Here is a 23,798-nt window from a genome sequence, read left to right as displayed (position 1 = left end):
TGGGCAGCGGAAAATCCTTGTTCAAAGGCGAAGAAGTGAGCAAGAGTGGCTCATCAGGTGGCTGAGAGCTGGGACCCAGCCGTCAAGGGCAACAGCCCAATCCCACGTACTTGTCCCGATAGATGAGAAATGCTGGGAACTCAGAGTGGCTGGAGTATGTGACGTGTCTCACTGCTACTTGGGCATGAAGGTTTTGGTTCCTCTGCCTCCCGGAGGCTGAAGTTTCCCACAGGTCTCATACTTGTTCTCAGTATGTAATGCTGCGAAGGAGAAGAGACAAGGGCTGCTCTTCCCCTGCGCTAGCGCTGTTGTAGAGTATCAGGATTTATACAAACATGCAGGGGGAGGAAAGAAATCAGTAGTTTCCCTGTTTCCCTGTGCAGCTTTATTCATGTAGGTCTTAAGCAAGAGGAAGCTGACTTTAATCCCTGGAAATCACAGAAACAGCAAACTATCCGACCTCCCCGTCATTCCAGGAGAATTTAAGCTTCCACTTCCACATACCTCAGTACACCACTGAAGAGTATTTTTCCATATCTGTGCATGTTTCCCTGTAGCTGCAGTAATGAGGAATACTCATTTCCCCCTCCATTTTGGCAAACTCTTAGAATCTTAATACAGCTCTGATTTATCAGAATAATATAACAAAACCTGTTGCTGTGTGTATTTTCTGCAGAACCAGGCCATCCTGTTAATAGGTATAGCCTGAGCAACACCCTGCAGAGATGAAATGCATTATCTTTTATTTATGCAGCTTAGCATATTGACTTACTGCTATAGCAATATACCGAATACCATCTATCATGATTTATTACCGGTCCTGGTTCTCTTCCTATTTTCCGTCTCGTCTTTCTGCTGTTTTGCTTGATTTACCCCAGTGAATCATCAGACAGTTTCCATTATAAAAAAATCAATTACTTTGATGTACAATGGGCAGCACATACCTAGATCCACATTTTGCCTGATAAGTAGGCATTTTGGATGGCGGATCTTAGCAATAACAAATGCATAAGCTGAAAATAGCTTACTACGGACTGTTCACAGAATCACAGAATCACTAAGGTTGGAAAAGACCTGTAAGATCATCAAGTCCAACCATCAACCCAACACCACCATGCCCACTAAACCATCTCCCACAATGCCACATCCACATGTTCCTTCAACACCTCCAGGGATGGTGACTCCACCACTTCCCTGGGCAGCCTGTTCTAGTGTTTCAGCATTCTCTCAGGAAAGAAATTTTTCCTAATATCCAGCCTGAACCTCCCCTGGTGCAACCTGAGGCTCTTGAGATTCAACCCCTTTTTCTCCTGCTCCGGGAAGAGAGGTCTGTGCCGCGGGACCCTCAGTTATTGCCCCTTCTCTCTGAGCAGGGCACCCAGTGGGCAGCAACACACCCTTGCTCACAGACACCAAATACCATGCTTTTACATAACCCGTTGGACTGAACTGTTTTTCCACCCTGCTTGAAGCATTTCCCATTAGTTGCAGCATTCACCCCCCGCCTGGTTTCAGGGCTGTCCTGGTTCACCAGGGCTGCGGCCCGGGTAGGGCAATTCCCAGCGTAGATGACGGTGCAAGGAGGGTGGGTCAGTTTTATTGAGCTCTCCTGATCACAGGGCTGGCCCATAAAGATTAGTGAGTCCTATTGCAGAGTAGCAATAACGATGTCCCAGGTAATGGGGGAGAATTGCTGCTATTCCCGGGGAGGAGCTGAGGGTAACACTGGCAAGCACCAGTCCCACCGACGGCAGTGTGTCGTTTCTGCTCCTCTGTTGGGAAGGACACTCCAGCTTCAAGGTGTACTGGGTGAAAACCACCATGAAAGAGAAACTTGCAAGCTGATGGAAATGGGATTCATGGGCTGTATTTTCTTGCTCACTTCAAGACAGAGGCAGACACTTGGGAAGAAGCCTGATCACAACCTACAGCCTATTCTGAATGGGGCTTGAACCTGCATGTTTGTAGACAAAATTCAAACAAATCGGAAAGAACTTGTGTCATCCACTGCACTGGGCAATCACTTCTTAAAATGGTGAAAGCTTTTTCTTATGGGATGAGAAAATAGTTTATCGCTCAGCTTTAAATACATGGCAGTATTTGTAGTTTGGATTAGTGCTGAGCATTCATTCAATTAACCTCTTAGGAATTACGTTTAGTTCCATTTGAACACTGCCTTGGCGCCACATTCGACCAGGATAACTCAGGAAGGAGGGCACAGACCAAAGTCCTGGATTTTAGGCAGGTGTGACCCTTGAATGAAAGCGTTCTGGGTTTTTTAATTCTCTCTCTTTCTTTTCCTGTTTCAGTTGCATACCTAACAGGTTTCAGTTGCTTGCCACGGGAAAGAAGGACCAGCTCTCGGCGCTGCCCTGAAGGTCGGCACATAAAAATAACACCAGTAGAGCGCTGGCCAGGCTCTGAGCACAGAGCAGGGCAATGCGGTGGGAGCTGCTGCTGTGCCGCAGCCAGCAGCCATGCGCTGTGCCCAGCTCGGCTCAGGGAGAGCATCCCCTCTCCCACCTGGCAGCTATTCCCCACCGAGGCAGCCATGCCTTATTGTGAAGGCAAACGTTTCCTGGCAAGTGGGTTACAGCAAGCTTTCTTGTGAGATGCCGCCCAGCTGAGCTGCAGCGGGCAGACCAGGGATGTGCAACGCCCAGAGCATGGACAGATGTGGTCGGGGCAGGGACACAGGCCCTGCAGCTGCCAGGGGTAAGATGCACCTCTCTGGAAACCAAGGGTAGGAGTAACTGCAGTAGGGCCCTAGGTCTGTTCCTGAAAAGCATACTGCATCTTGCTCCTGGGAACAGAGAGAAGCAGAGCAGCTTTTGACTTGTTCTGGCATTGTAGGTTTGCTTTTTTTAAAAAAAAAACCACCCTGGAATCTTGCTTTTATGAAGATAAAAAGTAATTCTCTTGCATTTGTGTTCACAAAGAAATGTGACCTGAATGCAACCTACAAAGTAATAGCTCAAGGGTACTGACTACCGAATGGATTCCAGCGGGTGTTAATGCCAGCATGGATGGGAGTTTATAAATTGGACACTTAAAGTCACTATTCCCTAAAGAGAGCAAGTCTGTTACACAGGCCCTCATTCCTCCTCCAAGCAATGGCTCATGTTTAACTTTTAATAATGCGTGGTGGGGAGAGAGTATGTTTGCTTTAATTTTCACAAAAGGGAAAGCAACTTTCCAAAATGAAACGAATCCTAATTTAGAGCCCTATGGGGAAGTTGTTGTAATCGCCAAGAGAACTCCACACAGCCTTTAAGGAAGGCCAGGCAGGATCCTGAAACGAAACCTAAGTCAGATCATGATGACAGCCGAAGGAGGAACAACCTATATTCCTGAGATGCGGAGGTGAAAAAGACCTATGATTTATTCTGAAAATACAAAGGACCACATTCTCTCCTGATGTGAGTCTAATGAGGTCAAAGGATCTACACCAGCAAGGAACGTACCCTGCCAACTCCTGCATGCAGCTTCTGAGCTATAAGCTTAACTGTATGCATAATTATTTGCAGGGTGCATAATAAATGAAGACTGCCAGGCTTGACAGGGCTAATATTAGTGCTACCAGCTGTGTTTTGGCTTGTGGGCTCACAGGGGAAGGTAATTCTGTCTCTTTACTTGGCCCGTTTGCCCCATACATGTGAGCCGCTGTCTGCTTGTGTTCAAAGGAACTCCACTTCTCAGACAAGTCTTTACATTTCCTACCCCAAGCTTTCCCTGCGATGGTTACTTGTAGGTAGATTTGCCCATGTTTTTATTCAAGTCCCTCTCCAAAAGCTTGGCGCTTGCATTCATAACCACACAAGCCTGTAGTCCCTTGCTTCATGATGCAAAACCAGGCTTCCCTTCATCTGTGAGCAGAAGTATCCCTGAGAGGAGACGTCTGAAACCATAGTTACCAGCTCCTATCTGAATAATGACTCTTGAAAAATTCCCAAATCCAAGGGCATGTTCTTGCCCACACCAACTGCAAAAAGAAGCTAAGAGCCTCCTAAAATGCTTGAAATTAAATTGTAGGATTTTCCATAAGCCATCCAGCTTCACAGTGACCATCAGTCCCAGAAATGGAGAATGGCTCCTTGCAAATGCTCAGTTGTGCTCCACAGGGCCAAGAATCTTAAATCCTAAAAATTCTGCTGTTATCTTCACCATGACTTAGCATTGCACATGCCTTTCCAAGGCCATGTGCCTCCTTGCTTGTCTGCAGGGTGATAACACCAGCTCTGGGATGTGTTTTGTTCAATTTCTCCCTTCTTAGAAAGTGTCCCAGCTGCGTGAGAAGGAGTGCTTTCTGATCTTACTCTCAAGCTGTCTATGGATAACTTGGAGAAGAGCCAGGACATTGTCTTTTCCTGGAAACGTAGCTGCAGGAAGAATGAATCACCAGGTTGAACCTGTATAACCAACTGAAAACAAAAGCTCAGACTTCTGCGTCTCACTGTTGCAAATAATGGGGGGAAAAATAGGCATCCTGTTTTGAAATCCACTACCAGCTGACAGGACAAAATATTGCACATGTGATTGTCTTTTGAAGCTGACAAGTAACATAAGACTATAGCCATTTAAGGGAAAAAGCCTGAAGCAGAACAGTAGTTAGGGAAATAGGAATTTCCAATATTTTTTGGGAAAAAAGTAACTAGTGAGGTTATTCAGAACACACAGAGTGGAAATTTAGTAGCCCTAAATTTTCACACTTTTAAATCATCTCCTGTACTACCTGTGACTAGCAGTGAATACATGCAAACCAGGGCTGGGAGCCTGTTTTTCACAGCATCAGGACAGACTGCAGTGCTGGTGTCATTGATTAAATCTGTCCTTTTGCCTCTGCAGCAATCTAAGATGTCATTACAGGCAGCGCAGAGGCTTCTTGGCTAGCATGTGAGCATCTGGATCACTGCAGGGATACCAACAGCACAAACATATGGCAGTTAACGTTTCTCTACCTTAGCTTCTCTTTTCTGACCCTACCTTCATTTTCTCTTAAGGAAAAATAGAACTAGCTTCACAGCTATCAAAGGCTAAGGTAGAGTTAATGGAGACTTAATGCCTGAGAAGAGAATTTGAGATGTGCTGAAGCCAAGAAAGACAGAGGCCTGCAAAGCTCTGCTTTGTGTGCTCTTGGGCGGAGGGCTGGCAGAACTATATTTTGATGTACCAAGTGCTAGAAATAGCTGTTACTGCAGGTCATGGATACAAATTTCCTACGAGGAAAAGGAAAATGCTTTCCAGTATTTTAACATAAACATTAACATGGATGCGTGACTTCATTCAGAAAAGTCAAATTGCATGCATAAGCCGTGCAGTAAGTTTGTTTAGGATAAACTTCTGAAGGTTTAATTCCAACCCTGGGCCACCAAAGCCTGGAAGGCAGCTCTGAGGAGACCTTCCTCTTAGCTTTAAGGTACCTGAAATTGCTTTGACTTGGCTCTTCCTTCTTCTCCATTATCTGAAGGATTTTCTTTCTAGGGAGTGGAGAAGAGAAACACTGCCAATACCATTACAAATAACACTAAACCCTCCACATTTTTCCTAAACTTGGATTCTTCTTGGTTTTAAAAGGGTAACCTCTACACTGAGGCAGATGCTTTTGCATCTATATGAATGCTATAGCTGTTGTCTGCCTGTCCATATAATTGTTTTCAAATTGTTTTATATTAGTTGTTGTTAACTAGTTTTAAATTAATACAGTGCATTGTTTGCACCGTAATTTCCTCTCCAATTATGTAACACTGCACCTATAGAGCACATCAGAAATTTGGCTACCTAAAATTAAGCCTCTAGATCCATACTCAGACCCCATAAAAGGGAGTTTTTTGCAGCATTTTTCCCTGCCCCAGTATCCCACATGCCAGACACATGTGTTACCCTGGCCTACAACCATCAACCAGCTGCAACGAGTACAGAAACTGCTGGCGGAGGAGGGAAATCACAGCACCCCACTGCCATTTCCCTCCACAGCCCCGCACTCACAGGAGCACTGCCGGAGCAGCCCTTCCCGGTATCCACCCGTGTGTGCACTGACGCCTGCTCATGTGTCAGTTGTGCCCTGGTGGGTTAAGAAAACTCCTGCCACAAGACCCAACATGTGGCATCTCGCAGCCTGGAAGTCCAGCAACTGGAGACATGGCTGTAGGTCTGTGAACATCTGAAAGTGAGGTGGTAAGTGGAGGAGGTTTCCAGCAAATGAAGTGCAGCTGGAACTGCAGTGGTTGCTTGCGAAAAAGAGCTTACTCATTTTGCTTTTTGTTCCTTAATTAAAACTTCAGAATAATGTCAGCTTTCAGACCTGCAAGGCCTTTGAGAGAGCAGTCACATAATTCCACTAAAAGCTAAGTGATCTTTCTGTAACAAGACATTTTGATAAATGCGGTGATTATGTATGACAGTTTATCAAGATGTGAGGTTGGAAGGCGTGAATGTAATGTTACTGACGGGAACTCTTCAGAGGCTCCAGAAACTTCCTGCGTTTCAGCTCACACACTGATGAAATTACACATCTTCGTATTTTTGATCATTACTTCCATTGTTTAATGTAACCCTGTGTGTAAAGGAAATGACATGCTAGATCAGACCATACATTTATTTCAATATTTAAAATTTTTTGCAAGGATCTTGCTGAAGCAGCAAGTTATGAGGTCTACTGATAACCTGTCAGTTTCTGCAGAAACTTACATTTTCATTTTTAATTCACCCCATTGGTTCCAAAGATGATCCAGATCAGTTCAAGCTGAGGCTGTCTTGATTCTGCAACTGCAAGCTGTCATCAGCCAAATTAATCTCTGGTTTATTCCCTTTGTATTTAACAGCAAGCAATTCACCGCCCCATGTATCACACACCACTGGTGTGGAGAAACTGGAAGCTACTGGTGAAGATGAAAATGTAAGAATTGTTAATCATTTCACTGTTAGTCATTTGAATGGCCACTTACAGTGATACTTAGAGAGAAAGACCACTTTCTTTTCTGGGTTTTCCTCCAAGCTTTGTGTTAGCTCGTGTTTGTTTGGTTGATGAAAGCTCTTAGCAAAATAGGTATTTGTCCAAACTTTACTTCAAAGACAGTTTTTGTATTGCAGTGGAATCGCAACCAGAAGTAGCTGCTATTTATTTAGAGAGAAAAGGATTAAACACATAAGAGCAGAAGTTTCTACACAAATAGTCATTGCTAGCCTTTAGTAGAACAGAACCGTTTAGAGTAAGGCGTTGCTGTCAGAGGGTTATCAACAACACAGGTTTCTAGATAGAGTTTTAAAAAAAAATCACATTGTTTCTATTTATACCTGCCTTTGCCTTGGTAACCAGAGACTGCGTGAGGGATGCGGTATTTTCCCCACATGGTGGATGGCTCCAAATTCCATGCGCAGCCATGCGGTACATGCAGTGTCTGCAGAACTATTACAAGATCTGTCACATTCATTTCTAAAAGAGGATTTTAAATATTAAGCAAAAAAGAGAAGATTTCAGAAAGGGAGGTATATTAGTATAGCTTCAAAATAATTTGCTCTCATTTCTGTCTCATCTATTTGATTCTTTGATCTTCTGAGTATTACAAAGACCATGGCTCTTAAACACTTTTTCTTAATTACCTCAAGCAGCTTACCTGCACCTGAGGTAGCAGGATTTACTTCTCTTTCAAGCGTTGGGACACGTTATGCCTTTGCTCTATCAGGTAGTTGAATGAGATAAGAATGGACTTGAATCAGTGTTTAACTCATTCTTGCTTACCTTAAAATCAGCTATTCCTTACTTTGCAAGTTTATCTGCAGCTGAGGTGTACTTGCAGCCTTCTGCAGTTTTTAAAAGCTGAACCAGGCTATGTTCTTGCAACTTTATTGTTGTGCTAAGCTCCTGCCCTGCTGGGAGAAAAAGCAAGAAAAGTTCTGGGCAACTGCTCTAGGCATAATTCCTTGTTCTTGCGTTTTCCTTTTCCTTCTACTGTCAGGAAGGGTCTTTCTCTGTCACTGTAATACTTGGGTACTGTACGTTCTTAGAAAATGGATTTGGAGAGGGGAAAAGCAGGTAAATACAGGCTTAGAATGAAGATAGTGGAATCAGGACCCTTACTGAACTTCTAGTGGACTTGCTTCCCTTTTAATAGCTTCCACTGTCCAGTTATGATCTGGAAAGTAATTTCTCATCTCCTGCCTAAGGCTCACAGAAGTCAGTGCCTAAGTAATATTAGCAGGGAAGAAGGGGAAATGGTTCTGGGAAGTGGAGCAGGATTGGTAGAGAACCTGTGGGGCTCGAAAGATACTCAGGGATGTCTGACATTCTTGGGATAAAAGCACTCACTGCATTATCATCTTTGAGAACAAATGTATAAATTCTCACATACAGACTTCTTTCACTCTAGTTGCTATTTTGCCAGACCCTAGGTCTTATGAAATACTTCAGGGGAAGAAAACGGCTCTCGTGGTGGAAAAGGAGGCAGTTGGGAGCACTGGAGCCCTGCCGCACTCCTCCACATCTCCTCGTCTGCAGATCCCAGGGCTGGCATGTGGTGCCGGAGGTGGAGGCGAAAGCATTGTGCCGTTTGGGAGTTGCCCTCCATTTGCCTGATGGTGTAGTTCAGGCACAGCGTAAGTGATTCAAAAACTCATCCGAGCAGAGTTTGCATTTCAGGTGTAATCACTCTCATTGCTTTTCCCACACTGCCTATATAAATATTTAAAAAAATAATCAAGATAATAGCACAAGCAGTTTCGAACTCTCAAAAGCAGTAGTGGCAAGGGACCAGCACTTTAGGACATAAAACCACAGTAAGCTGAATAATCGCACCTGCTCTGGCATGTTTATGAGGTGAAGTCTGAGTTGCCATAAGACAAGTATGAACTGGTTTGGGGCAAGTGAAATTCTGGTTTCCATTCACCTACAGCAGCAGAACCCTAAAAACAAGCTTTAGTTCCTGCTACCCCTGTGCAGCCTGTAACACTCCTCCACAAAGGCTTTCATGAATCTTGAGCCAGTCTGTTGAAATCAACAGCCTTCAGACGTAACCAATTTGCTTTCATCTGCCGGCCAGATTCGCTGCTCCCTGTGGGAAAGAGCGGGGATGTTTTCTGGAGCTGGTTACGCTCCCCAACTTTGAGGGCTGGCTTCGCCCCGTTGGTGGTGACACTGGGGGCCACTGAGCCGCACAGCCACTGGAGATGGATGCAGGGAAGGCATGCTGCTCCCCTGCCCCGCTCCCCCATGTGCGGTCCTTCACACACAAGGCCTGGCTCCTTGCAGAGGCTGAGACGCATGGCTGGAAGTCCTGCGCCTTTTGGTGGAGTACCTGCAGCAGCGCCTCCAGGCAGCCCGAGTGCAAGCGCTGCCAGGACGCTTCCCCGGCCCTCCTGTGCCCTTTTGCAGTCTTTGGAGGAAGTTCAAGTAACTGGAGATGGAGACGCACAAAGGAGAGGAGCACTGTGTTGTTTTGCCAAACAAGAGATTAAATGCAGCCAAAGGTGAAGAGAAGCCTATGCACAAACAATGCCGCAGGAGCATTACCACCACACCACCACCCGAGAGCGACTTTGGCTTTACTGCCGTGGTCAGTGCTCTGGCCGAGATGCACAAGAAGCCTTGTGTTTCTGCGACGGTTAACAAGTTACTGAGGGACTGCTTCCAGGCTGGTGGTGAGCACTTGCGAAGACAACGTTCACCGTGCGGGTAACGGAGAACGAGGCCGGTGGGCTGGACAAATGCCTTTCCTTTGCAGTGACTTCCAAAAACCCCTGAAACAAAAGCCGCGAGTCGGAACCACAGAGAGGCAGCGGGGACAGCAGACACCTCGTACCTTTCTGCATGGCACACGGGTCTGACACTGCGAGAAGCCCGCGGGCCCAGCCTCCTGCGGGCGGCAGCGTAATGCTTTTCCCCTCCGGGGTGCCCCACGGGCCTCCCAGGGAGGGGCCGAGGCACAGCCCTTACCCAGCCAGCGGCTTCCCGGTGCCGTACCCCACGCCGCCAAGCCCGTGATGGCCGGCACCAGCCCCGGGCCGCCGGCACCGCCCCGCGGACAGCCACGGCTTGCGTTCTGCCTTGCCCCCCTCCTCTCTCCCGCCGTGGCTGAGGGTCAGGAGCGCTCTGGAGACCTTCCAGCCCCAGCCCCAGCCGCGTCCCTCTTTACCCGTCATTTGATCGCCCCCCCCGGCTCGCCGGGGGAGGCCGCTGAGCGCGGCCGGCGCCGCCGCCGTTCCCCAGCCGGGCGGTAGCCCGGGGAGGCCGCACCCGCCCCAGGCTGCGGCGCTGGGGGCCGGGCCGGGCGCTCCGCGGCGGCCCCGGGCCTGCGACGCGTGAGTAGCGGGCGTGCCGGGCGGCGAGGGGCCGGGCACGGGCCCAGGCCCAGGGGAGCGCCGCGCCTTTCCTGGCGGCGGCCCCGGGCCTTCCCCTGCCCTCGGCTCGGCCTCGGGCGGCGGCGCGGAGCGGGCCCGGGCCCGGCGGTGTCCAGGGCGGGCCGAGGGGGAGCGAGGCGCTCGGGCAGGGCCCTGCCGGCGGCCCCGGCTCCTGCCCGCCGGGCGCGGAGGCCGCGGGAGCGGTGAGCGGGGGAGCGGGCCGGGGCTGCGCCCGCCGCGCCGCAGGAGGCGATCGGCGGCCGGCGGGATGGCCTTGGTTCCCTACGAGGAGGGCGCTGGCTGGGGAGCGCGGCAGCTGCACAGCCCTTCGGTCACCTACCGCTTCGCCAGCCGCACCATCCGCGTGGAGCAGGACTGGCGGCGGCTGGGGGTGGCGGCGGTGGTCTGGGACGCGGTAGGTGCGCACACCGAGTGGAACGTTTCGGTACTCGATGGCTTCCTGTAGCGCCTGCCCTGGCTTTCAGAGTCACCTTGGGCGACGATTTAACATTCAGTTCTTAAGGGAAAGCTTTTTTCCTGTAAGTTTGGGGGTTTTGTTACAAAAAGTGAAACTCTGCTTTACCTTTTTTCCCCCTCGTAAGAGATGTTGGAGGACTGCAAGGGAAACGGGGCCGCCTTAAACCCTGCAGGGCCAGTGCCAAATACAAGAAATATTCTGGATAACTCACAGAACCCTCACCCACTTCTTAACGGTGGCCCGTGATGTTTGCTTAACGCCCTTCAGAGCACAGCACGGATCCTGCCGCTTGTAGCGTCGGGAAGGATTGCTGATAGACTTTATCTTGGGGATAAGAACCCTCCAAAACAGAGGGGTTTGTGGCAGGCCCAAGGCTGCAGTGCAGTCGGTCACAATACTGCTGTAGGAATCCAAGGGCTTCCCGTCGGCTGGGGCTCTGTCCAGACACAGATTGCACTTTTACCTCTAGCTTTAAAAAGCAAGCATAGCAGTTTTAGCAAACTCCTCAAATGAATTGGTGCACAGGGCTGTTGGTCTTTCCTGACATCGGCCTTGAGAGAACTTGCTATGGAGAGAGCTCTTTGTCAAGATTTCTGTAAAATGCAACACACGTTAGATACAAACAGATAGAATTGTTAGTGCTTTACTTTCCCTATGTCCTTCCTGATGGCAGGCCAGTGTTGGCCAGAAACCTTTTGAAATACCACGCAAGATACTACGAAACCTTATCCCGAACTTTTGCAATACTGTGTTTATTCACCAGTATTTGACACCCCCCAGCTTTTCCTTTCCAAATGCAACTCTTTCTGCCTCCTGTCACATTTGGGGATTCATGAAGCAGTGTTACCACATCTGAGTTGCAGCCTCTGTGGTTCTTCTTTCCTTTTACCTGTAAGAGTCTTCCATAAAACTCATAAAAAGACTGCACATGCACACAGGAGGCAGAGAAGGGCTGAACAAAGTCTTGCTGCAGACCTGAAGTGCCTGATCCTTCCCATAACCTTCTCTCTCAGTGTAAATCAGAAATCCTGTGTTCAATATGACTGAAATGAGCCCTGTGCTTAATTGCCCTTGTCTCTTGGTTCAGGCTGTTGTCCTGTGTGCTTATCTGGAGATGGGAGGCATTGATCTCAGGGATCGGACTGTGATTGAGCTGGGAGCTGGAACTGGATTGCTGGGAATAGTGGCCACGTTATTAGGTAAGGGGGCTCTTTTTGTTTGTTTGTTTAAAGCAATTTACAACTGTAGTAAAACTGGTACTTTTACATCTACATGCCTGGTATAGAAGTTAGCACTGAAGCTACATGTGTGAACTGTGATGTTTCCTGTCTGAGCCATCTTCCTTTCTTGTTAGACTTCAGAGCCTCTTGCGTTATTTATTGTAGCAATGGTGCCACTGCAGTTTACTTTATGGTGGGACCCTGTTCAGGCTGATGCCTGTTACCATGGTACTCAGCTCAGTAGCATTCAGTTCTGCAGCTGTTCTCCCCCAGGGAGCAAGTGCTGTGTCTTCCACTTGTCCTTGTATGCAGCACAGGTAAAGCTACAGACAGAAACCACTTTCTGAGCTTGCATAAGCCTTCTTACCTTATCTGGCAGACAGGGAAACCAAAGTCTGGAGAAATGAAGTAATTTGCCTGTGATCTCTCTGTGGCTGAAGGAGGGACTGGGTACTATGTTAAATTTGTGCTAACCGTCCGAGGTTAACTTTGTAATTCAAAGCTCTAGTGGCTGTGATAGGTGCCTATTGAAATAATAAAAACAAAGCAGTTTGACAAAGTACGATCATGCCATGCAAAATCACACAGGCATAACTTTTGTCTGACCTGTGAAAGAGGCTCTCTAGCTGCCTCTCTCCTACTGAACAAATACGGAATTGGAGCACGTTAATTGTAACAATCCCTGTAACTTATTCTGTGGTCACCTATGGAAAGGCAGAAAGTAACTCCTCTACTTTCATGCACTAAGAAAAAGCTCCAGAAAACACTTTTTGTTCCCTATCCAACTTAATCTTCATGTGGAGTACACTTTTATGTTCTTAAGTGACTGATGAAGGGTAGGATGTATGTAGATAGCGGGCTTTTTGCTTGTTTCGTTCTTTTGTTTGTTTGTTTTTAATCAGGCAGCTCAGGGGAGTTGTTAATGTTTAACAGGAACTAAGGAGCCTGCTTGACTTAGAGCATTGTATTCCAAATGCTATATTTAGACATCGACTATTTGTCTGAGCCATATACTCCTGTACTGCTTAGGTGCTCGTGTTACCATCACAGACAGGGCGGCAGCACTGGAGTTCCTGGAGTCAAATGTACAGGCTAACTTACCGTCTGAACTACGTCCGAGAGCTGTGGTGAAGGAACTGACTTGGGGAAAAGACCTGGGTAACTTCCCTCCAGGAGCATTTGACTTCATCCTGGGTGCAGACATCGTTTATCTGGAAGAAACTTTTGCAGACCTGCTTCAGACGCTGGAGCACCTGTGCTCAGAGCAAACTGTGATTCTTCTTTCCTGTCGTATCCGCTATGAACGAGATCACAAATTCTTGAAGATGCTGAGAGGCTGTTTCTCTGTATATGAGGTCCACTATGATTCCAGTAAGGATGTTCATATTTACAAAGCACAGAGGTGTAGTCACAAGGATGACTTTTGACTCTATGCTTTGTTAGTAAAACACTGATGCTGTTCAATCCTTCCCTTGTTTCTACTCAATACACCTGTTCCTAAGCATATAATTGCAGTTGTGTTATTTCACTGGCTTCTTGATCCGATGGTCTTGTCTGATCACTTGGTCTGATACAGCAAGGGTTGTACTTCTGCTCTGCATATGGAACCTCTCCTTCATTTCTCAGTAGAGTTGTATAGGGTTTTCCACTGACTTTTTATCAAATGTAATTTTTGAAACTGTTTTAAGTTGCAGAAATCTCCAGGCATCAAAAATGTCATCAAAAGATCTGTTGTTTAAAATCAAACCACACTTAATTTCTGTGGGAAACTTAGAAGTAGATTAGAGTGGGGGGTTTTCCCCTTATCACTTCCTTAACTCTAGAAAAGTAAAAGTGGATGAAATATAAGCTTAGACTCCAGCTCTAAATGCTTTAACTCTTCAGGTCTTCTGCATCTTAAAAGTTGTGGTAAAAGAAGCCACTTAAAGGGCAAAACCAACAAAGGCAGCTGCTATAAAGCTGTTCTATTGCTGTCACTGCCGAATTGAAGAGGCATAGGGAAACAAAGAACAAGGTCTGGGCGGGTGTGTATTTGTGAATCAATATTGCAGAGTAAACCAACTTAGAAATCGGTGGTTTTATCTGACCTGCAAGTGTGGAGGCTACGCCTGCAGTACCAAAGCAGTTGTGGTTCTCGGGTTGTCCCTAACAAGGTAACTTTCCCTCGCACAGATCAAGGTTCCTTGGTGCAGATACACGTGCACATGTGCCAGCAGAGAAAGTGAAACAAGGAGACTCAAACTGTTCTTTAAATATCAAATCAGTCCTTGACTCTCAAAGTACCGCTAAATAATGTTCTACTTTCTGCCTTTGTTTGTGGCTCACTCTGTCTCTGAGGACTGTTATTTAGGAGAGGGGGGTGCTCCTGTAAAGTCTTTGTGGCTGGGGGAGTACTTATTCTTGTGTTACTTGGGACCTTGTGGCAGTGTCTAGATTTCAGCATGCTTTCTGTGCACAGTGGTAGTTAGATGCTGTTCTAAGTAACTGATTTCATACCCTGAGCTTGTAAAAACACCTCTGTGTGTTTATCCCACAAGATCCTATGTGAAAAATGCCGCAGCCTGGAATCTGGCTTGCACCAGCAGCAGACTTCCTTCTCTTTCTAGTGGTGGAAGAATGAAACTGGTGAAAACAATGGGCTAACAGAAGACAGCTACACTTCTAGGTGCAGGAATTGCTATAGTACTTTTTTTTTTTGGTGGATGTGGAACTTTTCTTTTTCTTTAAACTTAACTTACAAAGCCCCAAGTCAGGTTCAGCGTGTGCATGTCTTTGGCACTGGCAACAGCAAACACCAGCAGCTGCTTTGGGCCATGGGCGTTAGGAACTCGTTATCACTTCTGCTTCCATCAAACTTCCTAACTGGAAAAGATACAGAGGGTCTGTGGTCCAGAAGTAATGTGCAGACTGTGATCTGGAAATGACACATGTATCATTACAGCTCCCATGAATGAGGCCTGAAGATCTTGTGCTTCATCCCTGGCACATCTCTCGCGTGTTTTCAGCTAAGTTCCTTGCTTGGCTCTGGACTTGGCCTGAGAGTTGCTGCTTTAAAACACTCGCTTACAACAGTATCCTCAGAAGCCACATGGTGTCACTAAAACAGTACTTACGCAGCTGGCTGGGAATTTGCAGTCTGAAACTGGAGTTGAAGTCCCTTTGAGGGAAGGAAGACAGCACCTTTTTATTAAAACCAGAACATTATATGAGCTTTAATGTGCCAGCCATGGCTTTTTCTGTCCTATCAACTAGGTGTGCAATGTTTGAAAAAATTATGAGCTCTCCCCACTCTCTCTCTGCCTCTAGTTTTCAGAGTGTGGCTGTACGTTCTCGCCACTCCTCTTCCTTTTCTTCCCCAGTGGTGTTTCCTTCTCTGGTGCTTGGGCTTGTGAGTGCTTGTGACTTGGTCCGTGGGGAAAGCCTGCTACCTGGCTGTGCTCAGCTCTCGCGAGAGGCTGCAGCTTGCAGTACTGAGACCCTTAGCAGCTTGCGTTGTTGCCGTAGTAGGAACATGCTTAAAAAGCCTGCTTAAATAGCACAGAATAAAGCCCAGTGTAGTACAGAATAAAGCTTAGTGCAGCAATCTATACTTTTAAGAAGGGGGCTTTACTCCAGGCCTTGCTTTGACGATAGGAAAAGTTTTGTACTTGTAAAACAAATTGGTTTAATTGCCTCTCTTTCTAATCGTTTAGCAGTTTTCAGTGTCTGTTTTCCCATTGCTGCTGTTGCAGCCCATAGCCTTCCTGTGAGAGCAGGCATGTGCCAGAAGAGACCAGGCCTGGCTTCTTTTGCTGTGTTGCTGTTGCACAGCAGCTGTATGCAAACCCGAGGGAATATGTTTGAAGGCTGAAGCAATGCTACTGCCCATAACTAAGTACTTGTGGAGAAAAGTCTGAGATGACACTGGCAGCTCAGGTGAGTGCCTTGCCCCGACCTGCAGAGCTGAGCTCTTGCTGGCCCTTCCCCAGCTCAGCAAGTGGCACCCCCTCAAGGGGACACCTTCTGCTCTGACCGCTACTGGGGTGCGGGCACTCCTTTAGATTCAGACCAGACCCAGGAATATTCCCGTTAGGCCACCACCACAAGCGCATTAGTTCTGGTTGCTTTTTAAGCTACAGTGTTTAGGGACAGGCACCAACCGTGAGAACGTAACTCAGCTGAAACCTACAGCCCATTCCCGCTGGGCACTGCTAACACCCACCAGCACCAGGCAGTAAGCAGTGCTGTCCCGGGTCAAGTATCGCAGCTTTTTTATATTCCCATCACACTTAGCTCCAGGGAGATGTCGGGAGTGAACCACGCCAGACGTGCAGGACAGAAGTAGCAGAGGTGTAATTGCCCGGTGAGTGAGCACACAGAGAGCAGCCCTTGGTGATGACACCTGCAAATTCTGGCGTCCCGACCGATTGGTCCCAGGTGAGCTTCTGCTTTAGTACGAGATGATGCATGGTAATGAGTCAGTGGCTGTTTGGCAATTACACTAACACCCTCCCCAAGCGCTTTCTGTCGCTCTGTTCATCCCAGCACTAGAGAAGTCAGTGTAATTCTCCTTTGGGTGGTTCCAGTGCATTGGTCCTATTTTGTAACAGATGATGGGAACTCATCTGTAGGGAGGATGTGTTTGGGCACGGGTCCCTGAGTAGTGGGGCAATGCATAAATAGTCTCTTAAGAAATAAAATACTCACCCAAGGGAGAGGATCCAAGTCACAGGGAAGTGACCAGGTAAGACGTGAACACGGTGTGAGATTGTGAAACCATCGCTGAAACATGCCATTCTGCAAGGGAACACACTTTTTTTTTTCTTTGTCATTGCAACTAAAGTCATGTTTGATTAAGACAGAGAGTATGAAATTCAGCTCTGTATCTTATGGACAAAGAGCTTCAAGGTGCAGCAGTGTCAGAAGAATCAGGTTTACCAGCTGACCTACTGACTGCACAGGGATCTGTGTTACCCAGTTTTTTTCAGTGCGGAATTCGAGCCAAACTGCATTTTTATTTCATGGACTAACTAACCCCTGTTTGGGATTCTCCCTCATTAGTGCGATGCAGATTTTTCTGAGCAAGAATGTGAATGCCATTATGAAAACGCTCAGTTGTGAAAACCACAAAATCCCAGCCATAATGAGCTGACCTTACTGCTTCCCCTTGATTTCACTGGAGGTGTGTTTACCTCATTGCTGAATTTGTTCTGGCTTTCATCCCAGTGTTTGAATCCAGCCTTGCAGATTACATAATTGGGTTGTGCTCCTTGCAGTGTTTGCTGCCTTCTGTTCTGCTCTGTTATTAACATCAGTAGTACATAGTTTACAGGAATGCTTAAAAGTGGGAAAGACAGCATATTTAAACTGTGAAAGGGAAAAGACTTTCACACATTATTAAACAGCGGAACTAACTGCCACCAGAATGGATACTGGAAAGCAGGTTTAAAAATATCAGAAATGGAAGAGGAAACTTTGTTTTTCAGGACTTAACCTCTCACTAATCTAATTCACTTTAATTAAGATTAAAAAAGCCTTCCCTTTGGGGAAAATATCTCATGAATGCTTACAGCAGGCCACAGATCATGAGAGGACACCCCAGTCTGCTTAAAATAGGCCTTTTCTCATATTCCTGGCTAGCTACCATTTGTCACTAAGTTAGTGTAAATGGAACATCCTGCTCAAAAAAGAGACTTTTATAGAGTTTTTTAAAGCATGTTTATGTGACTGCACATAAATGTTTGTGTAAAAAGGGAGTTATGACAGTTTATACCACAAAGGTTACAGTAAGAAAAAGCACTTCTTTATGACAATAATTCACAAATTCACAAGAATCACTTTAATATACAAAGCAATTACTACCATTCTGAAACACAAAGCAGCTAATATGTACATAGTGTTAATAAAATGCATTATAACCCAGTACAATTTTTTTTAAAAACACAGATAAAGCACAAAAAAGTAAGTAAAAAAAAAAAAACACAACAGGGATGTTTCTAGATTTTTGGGGAAATGTAAGTAAGAATTTATTTTCCCCCAATAATGGATTTTCATTTAGTCTTTTAACTTCCACAACTATGTGGGACTTGAGCTCAAATACCCTGTTCTGTGCTGACATGGTTTGGGTAAAGAATCAGAAATGCAGATGAGGTGAACTTACTCTTTCCAGCTTACATTACAAAGGGAGAATAATAACCCTCGCTCTGGAAGCTTCCCTGAAAAACGTTGTTCCAAAACGATTTCAAATTATAAATCCAGAGTAGAAATAACTCATTTTTGAAGTGAACAACCAATCTGTGGACAAGTCTGTGGAGGGGTTGGCTGCCAGCTAGCACCTCTTCTTGCCCTGTTCCCCATCCCATCCCTGGAAGTCCATATAAGCAGCACAGTTTCAAATTACATACAAAGTCGAGGTTCTAGAACTTTTTAAAATTAATGTTTTAATATAAATAAATGTCATCACACACACAAAAAATGGAGTGGCACCTGGATAAAACACAACTTGTGGAGAGCTTCCGAACATCCCCAGTTCTTAAGAGTGGCCGTTTCCAGACAACTAACTGGCTCAAGGCCTTCCTTCCCCGTGCTCCCACTCAGCTACCCCCTAATTTAGAGAAATATATAGCTGAGGCTGAGACTGAGCGAACTGACTGCTCCCAAGTCGTGAGTACAGTAAGTGGTCAGCTCATGAAGTGTGCTGACCATGGATCATTCCAGCCTGTCCCTGTCCCTTTCCCTGCCAGCACACAGCTCCTGAGGACAGCTGACTTCTCCCGCCTCTCGCTGGTGAAAGCGAGACCTGAACTTACCAGTTACACAGCAAGGCACAAACTGCACTTGCAGTACCAGAGCGCAGACAGGTCACTGTCTTCAATTTGTGCTACGCAAACTAGCCCAAGCAAGTCTCTTTGCGGGCCAGAGCTTAAATACATTTAAAAAACACATTCCAAGGCAAAACACTTGAAATGCAAACCCTCTTTACCAACTGGATCCGGTCTCTTTTCCCCAAAAGATGTACAGATTTAAGCCATATCCATCCACAGACCTGAACCTGTCACAAGCACACAGTAGATAGGATTTCAGCACCCTGTTCTCTTCATCAGTCTGGCTCCTTCCAGACCAACTGAGCTTCATGATACATTCAGGTTTCTGCAAAATCAGCGTCTTTTACAGCTAGCAAATTCAAAAGCTCAGGGAAACGAGTTCCCAGGCACAGTACAGAGAACTATCAATGTACTGTATGCTTTTAAAACCTGCTCACAGTGACCGAGTTCAGGGTTATAGATAAATTATCATTGTTCCTGCAAAATAAAGGTGGTTGTGCTTTTTTTTATCTTTTAAAGCAGGGTGACACATTGTCAATGTACCTTTACTTCCTGGTGTCAAAGAATTGGAAAGCCTTTTGATTTATTTTCTTGGAATGCAGCTTGTAAAACGTGCAGCCAAATCTCAAATTAAGAAAAGGGGAATAAAGTGACTGAAAAATAGTTTACCTTTCCTTCCAAATTAACCTCCCTTTCCCACTTGGGATCACTGAACTAGTTCTATTCTAAAAATATTTTCACATCCATCCTGTACATACTGCTCTGCGACACCACACACTTAATTCTTTCCAGTCTTCAGTGCTGCCGGTTCAGATCTCCTGCCATTTTGAAGTAATGCCTGCTGGACACCAGGTGCTAATCAGCAAGTTAAATTTGCGGTGGAGTCAGCTGCTGTGGGGAGAGGAGTGAATTGTGTGCAGGCAGCAGGATGACCACAATTGTGCCAGGGAGCTTCTCAAGCAAAACCAATTGCTCTTTTTTTTTTTTGTTCTGTGTTTTTTTTTTTTTTCCCAAAAGTGCACATTTTAATTAAACATTTACAAAGAATATAGTGTAACAAAAATAAATACATGACCTTTTGGTTAGATCATTGGCAAATGATCACTAACCAGCTGCAGGGTGAAAAAATGACAATAAAAACAGGGTCTTAGAAAACCAATTAAATCCTCTATGAATTGTCATAGATTCGCAACCACTGATAATGAACTTGCTTTGATGGGGAGACTTGTCTTCACTTTAACTCACAAAAAGCACTGGCTGGCTGTCATAAATTAAAAAAAAAAAAAAAATAAAGCAGAGGCCAGTTTTTGCTAACAGATGACTACTTGCAGCTGCAGTCTACTGGAAGCCCAGATTTAAAAAAACCTGTAGTACAAATTTAGATCAGAAACTATCAGGGCTGTTTTTCCTTATTAAATGTAATTTTTTTTTCCTGAGCCTCTTAATGATTCCAAACATCCCACGAATTTTCTGATCAACCTACAAGTACCAGAGAAGACAGTGGTCTGCAACGCAAACGCCAGCTACAGAAGAGCCAGAACCTGCAGGTGTCTGTACAGTCCTGACGAGCATGACAGGCTAAAATTGTGCTTTCAGATACAAGCAATGGTGCTGGCAACTACCTGATTCTGGTGAAATCGCTGCTTAAATAAAAATGCATCGCCACTGCCCCAGGAGGAAAACAGAAGTCTTACCAGTGGTTCCTTTAGAAAATAACACCTTAACAACCTTTCCAATTATTTTGCCTTTGATACATAGCTGCCAAAGAGAAAAAGCACAAAAGTGAATTATTTGTGGTGGTGGTGGTTGTTGTAAAACAACTGTTTACATAATTTCAAAAATCTCCATCAATAAAAAACAAAAACAAACCTCACAAAAGCCATGAAAGATGAAATAAAATTCTTGAAAATGGATAACTGAGAAACAGCACAAAACAAATCAGTAATAAGCGCTAGAATAATGCAGCCCAGAGAACTACTGGGGTGGGGGGAAGCTTTCACACACACGCACACATCCACACACACCCAGACATACACAGAAAAGTAAAAATTTTTTCTGACCTCCATATACTATAATACTCAGCATTCCTGACTTAAAAGCTCTCAGAGCTGTAGATTATATACTGTGTGTATATATATATATGTACATATATTATACATATGTATTTTCCAAGAATATCTAAATTAAAAGAGCACCTCTGACAATATCTTAACTGCCTGATTGGTGCTGTTGTTTTGCAAAATAATGACATTACAAAAATTATATTTCAAATCAATTCTTGTTTATTATGAACATAATGGATCTAGCCCTTTCTAACCCTCTCTTCAGGTAAAACAGGCTATCAGTTCTTGAAAACTCACAACCGTGAGATATAAAACTAACCCTCCCTCCCCCCGCCAGCATAATTTCTGTCCTACTTCCAAATGGCCTTAGTTTGTGGAAGCTGATTACCCCAACCTCACTACTAGGTAAATAACATATGAATGGATTCCTGTGTCATATTCTTTCTCTTTCTGGGTCAGTATGAATACTAAAGCATGTATGGGTAACCCTAGCCAGCCCTGTACTTGGTCTAATACATTTTTTATTGTCATTTAAAATTCCCATTAAGGAAATTCAGGTCCCTAAATCCTCAGTGCAGCTTAAGTAAAAATAAAGATTCTTGCAGATCCCTATGTAAAATAACGTTCTTTTTCTTAGTGAGACATTAGTTGCTAATGAGGTCTAGACTAGTAACACAACAGACTACTCACAGACCACGCACAGACAAACCGGTAACACAGTTCTCCTCTCACTGCTGCACAAACTTGCACCAACCCTGTATTAGAAGAACCCTGTCCAGGTACCGGTTTAGGCTCCCTGGTCCATTCAGCTCCCAGGCTTTGTGCTGAGTGACTATCAGCAAGCGCTAGACAGTGCTCATTACCCACTAGGAACAGCTCTCAAATCATGGCTGGCCCCATTCAGGTTCACTGCAAAAACTCAAGTTTTTGCAAACAGATGGTTCTACAAAAGAAACAGCCTTAACTTAGGCATGTACAGCCTTTTCTGTGTTTCTCCAAGTTGGAGGAACCATTCCATATAACTGTGTAAATTAGGCCATCATGAGCTTCATGTTTTACAAGAACAACTCCTGCGTTACCAACATTTCTACTTCAGCACTAATTCTGAAAAACTGGTAACCGTTGTATGTATTTGTATTCCCTGACTTTAAGAATCAGACAATTTTTATCAAAGCATTGCTGAGAATTTAGGGCCGTCTTTGAATTTGCATTGCTAAACTAATAAATTCATCTTCCATTAAATAAAAACATGAAAATCAATTCTCTATGGCAGATAAAAATAGACCGTTTATAAACCCCCTCAAAACTTGCGAAAATGAATCATAACTCTGATATTTATGTTCTTTTCTTGAAATACATACATAATTTGAAATTATTGATAACTCTAGATTTAAGAATAATGCTACAAGTTTAACCCTGCTCCTTTTAAAGACTCTTGGAAACTGAATGCCCTCTCAAATGAGAAAACTAGAACTTTTAATACTGCTTAGCTGTTTTGAGACTCAACTGCCCAGAGTCTTCCAAATGTTCCTCTCATAACATCACATTGATTGTATAACCTTTTAGAAGCTCGTGTTTGAAATTTATCTTACAACCAGATAGAGCGGACGGGAAAAAAATATTAGCTAATACTTCACTTGGCAAGGCATTAGTACAGACCAGAGTCTTATTCATATGTCTCTATACATAAAAGTTTGACCATAAGCCCGAAGTAAACTTACTCCATCAAATGACCCAAGTTAATGTATCAAGAGACTGGCTTCAGAGGGTTAGTAAACAAACTGCACATGATTCTTTGTAACACAATCTTTTTGACAACTTCCTGACATTCTTTTTTGGTTCTTTTTGAGCATGATTCTTTTGAAGTCCTAATGCTTAGTGCAGAGTTGTTTTTAAACATGAACTACCTTTTTAACAATGTAAATCTGGGAAAGATTATATTTCCTCAGTGCACACAAAAAAATTGATCTTGCAAATGTCTGAGGCACACGAGTAATTTTACTTACAGGAATAAATTACTTGGTAAATCTGACCCTTTACCTGAAAAAATCCTCCAAATAACTTAAGAATTTAGCTAGCCTGGCCAGGTTCAAATTATTAATATTTTCCCTTGCGAAGCAGAAGTTGAAATATTTGTGTTTGAAGTCCTCTTCAATATTTGAGGTTGTCCTGGTAGTTGTCGTACTGCAATTTAATTTATGCATAGAAGGCAGCCTCAAAGTTTGAAAAAGAATCTAGCAAACCAGTCTGATGTTTCCATTAAGTACAATAATTCCCATTACCTAAGATAGTGGTAGGGAAATAGAAATAACCTCATTGCTTGAGAGGACTTGGGACACAGACTATACTGTCATCAGGGAATATGTATGTGGAGTTGGCCAAGCTTCAACTGCTTAGTTGTTCTGCATACAAATAGGTAGTGCTTTCATGTGTTACCCTTGCTTACTACGTGACTGTTTTCTAAACGCCATTATTGTACTTTTTTTATTCTGAATTCCTTTGCCGTGCAAATATAATTTCCTAACCAATATCCTATGAAGCTGGTGTTTGCTTTTTGTGCATTCAGAATGCTGAACACACTTGCACACATAAGCTTCGAGAAGCAACAACTGACCAGTGAAGCTCATTTCAATGCATTTGTTTCTGAGGTATGGAGAAGTTTTTACTAGACCAGGGGGGCTTAATACAGATTACAAACCAAAACCCCTCCCGGGCTAGTTTGAAAAAGGTATGTTATCTCCACACCAAGAACGCGACTGTGAAGCGCCTTTCATTTGGCATGCCGCTTAGCCGTGTATTTTTATAGTTCATAATGAATATGTGAAACCAATTTGGCAACCATTGCTTCTTCATTGCACCATGCATGCTCCACATATGTGGCCCACAGTTCTCTGGACCAAGA

The 23,798-nt window shown here is 44.8% G+C and overlaps 1 protein-coding gene across 2 annotated transcripts; it reads left to right on the top strand.

The window, feature by feature from the left end:
* The first annotated feature begins 10,600 nt into the window (after nucleotides 1-10,600).
* Nucleotides 10,601-13,533, top strand: METTL21A (methyltransferase 21A, HSPA lysine). 2 transcript variants are annotated; one of them, XM_059820566.1, is made up of 3 exons: nucleotides 10,601-10,747; nucleotides 11,898-12,009; nucleotides 13,060-13,533. In XM_059820566.1, the coding sequence occupies exons 1-3, from the start codon at nucleotides 10,601-10,603 to the stop codon at nucleotides 13,455-13,457; spliced, it is 657 nt and encodes a 218-aa protein (XP_059676549.1). In that variant the 3' UTR covers nucleotides 13,458-13,533. The 2 variants fall into 2 exon arrangements, with proteins under 2 accessions (XP_059676549.1, XP_059676550.1); XM_059820567.1 differs by having other exon boundaries at nucleotides 11,898-12,030; nucleotides 13,017-13,168.
* The last annotated feature ends 10,265 nt before the right edge of the window (nucleotides 13,534-23,798 follow it).

The sequence above is a fragment of the Gavia stellata genome, chromosome 8 (genome assembly GCF_030936135.1).
Source record: "Gavia stellata isolate bGavSte3 chromosome 8, bGavSte3.hap2, whole genome shotgun sequence".
NCBI lineage: Eukaryota > Metazoa > Chordata > Aves > Gaviiformes > Gaviidae > Gavia > Gavia stellata.
Note: the sequence above shows the minus strand (reverse complement) of the source record. Positions and strands in the feature narration are given on the sequence as shown.

Bases quoted from the DNA above. Each gene is read 5' to 3' on its own strand.
- METTL21A (XM_059820566.1), top strand. From the start codon at position 10,601: ATGGCCTTGGTTCCCTACGAGGAGGGCGCTGGCTGGGGAGCGCGGCAG. The intron at 10,748-11,897 runs GTAGGTGCGCAC...CTCTTGGTTCAG, and splicing joins CGGCGGTGGTCTGGGACGCG to GCTGTTGTCCTGTGTGCTTA. The intron at 12,010-13,059 runs GTAAGGGGGCTC...TGTACTGCTTAG, and splicing joins AATAGTGGCCACGTTATTAG to GTGCTCGTGTTACCATCACA.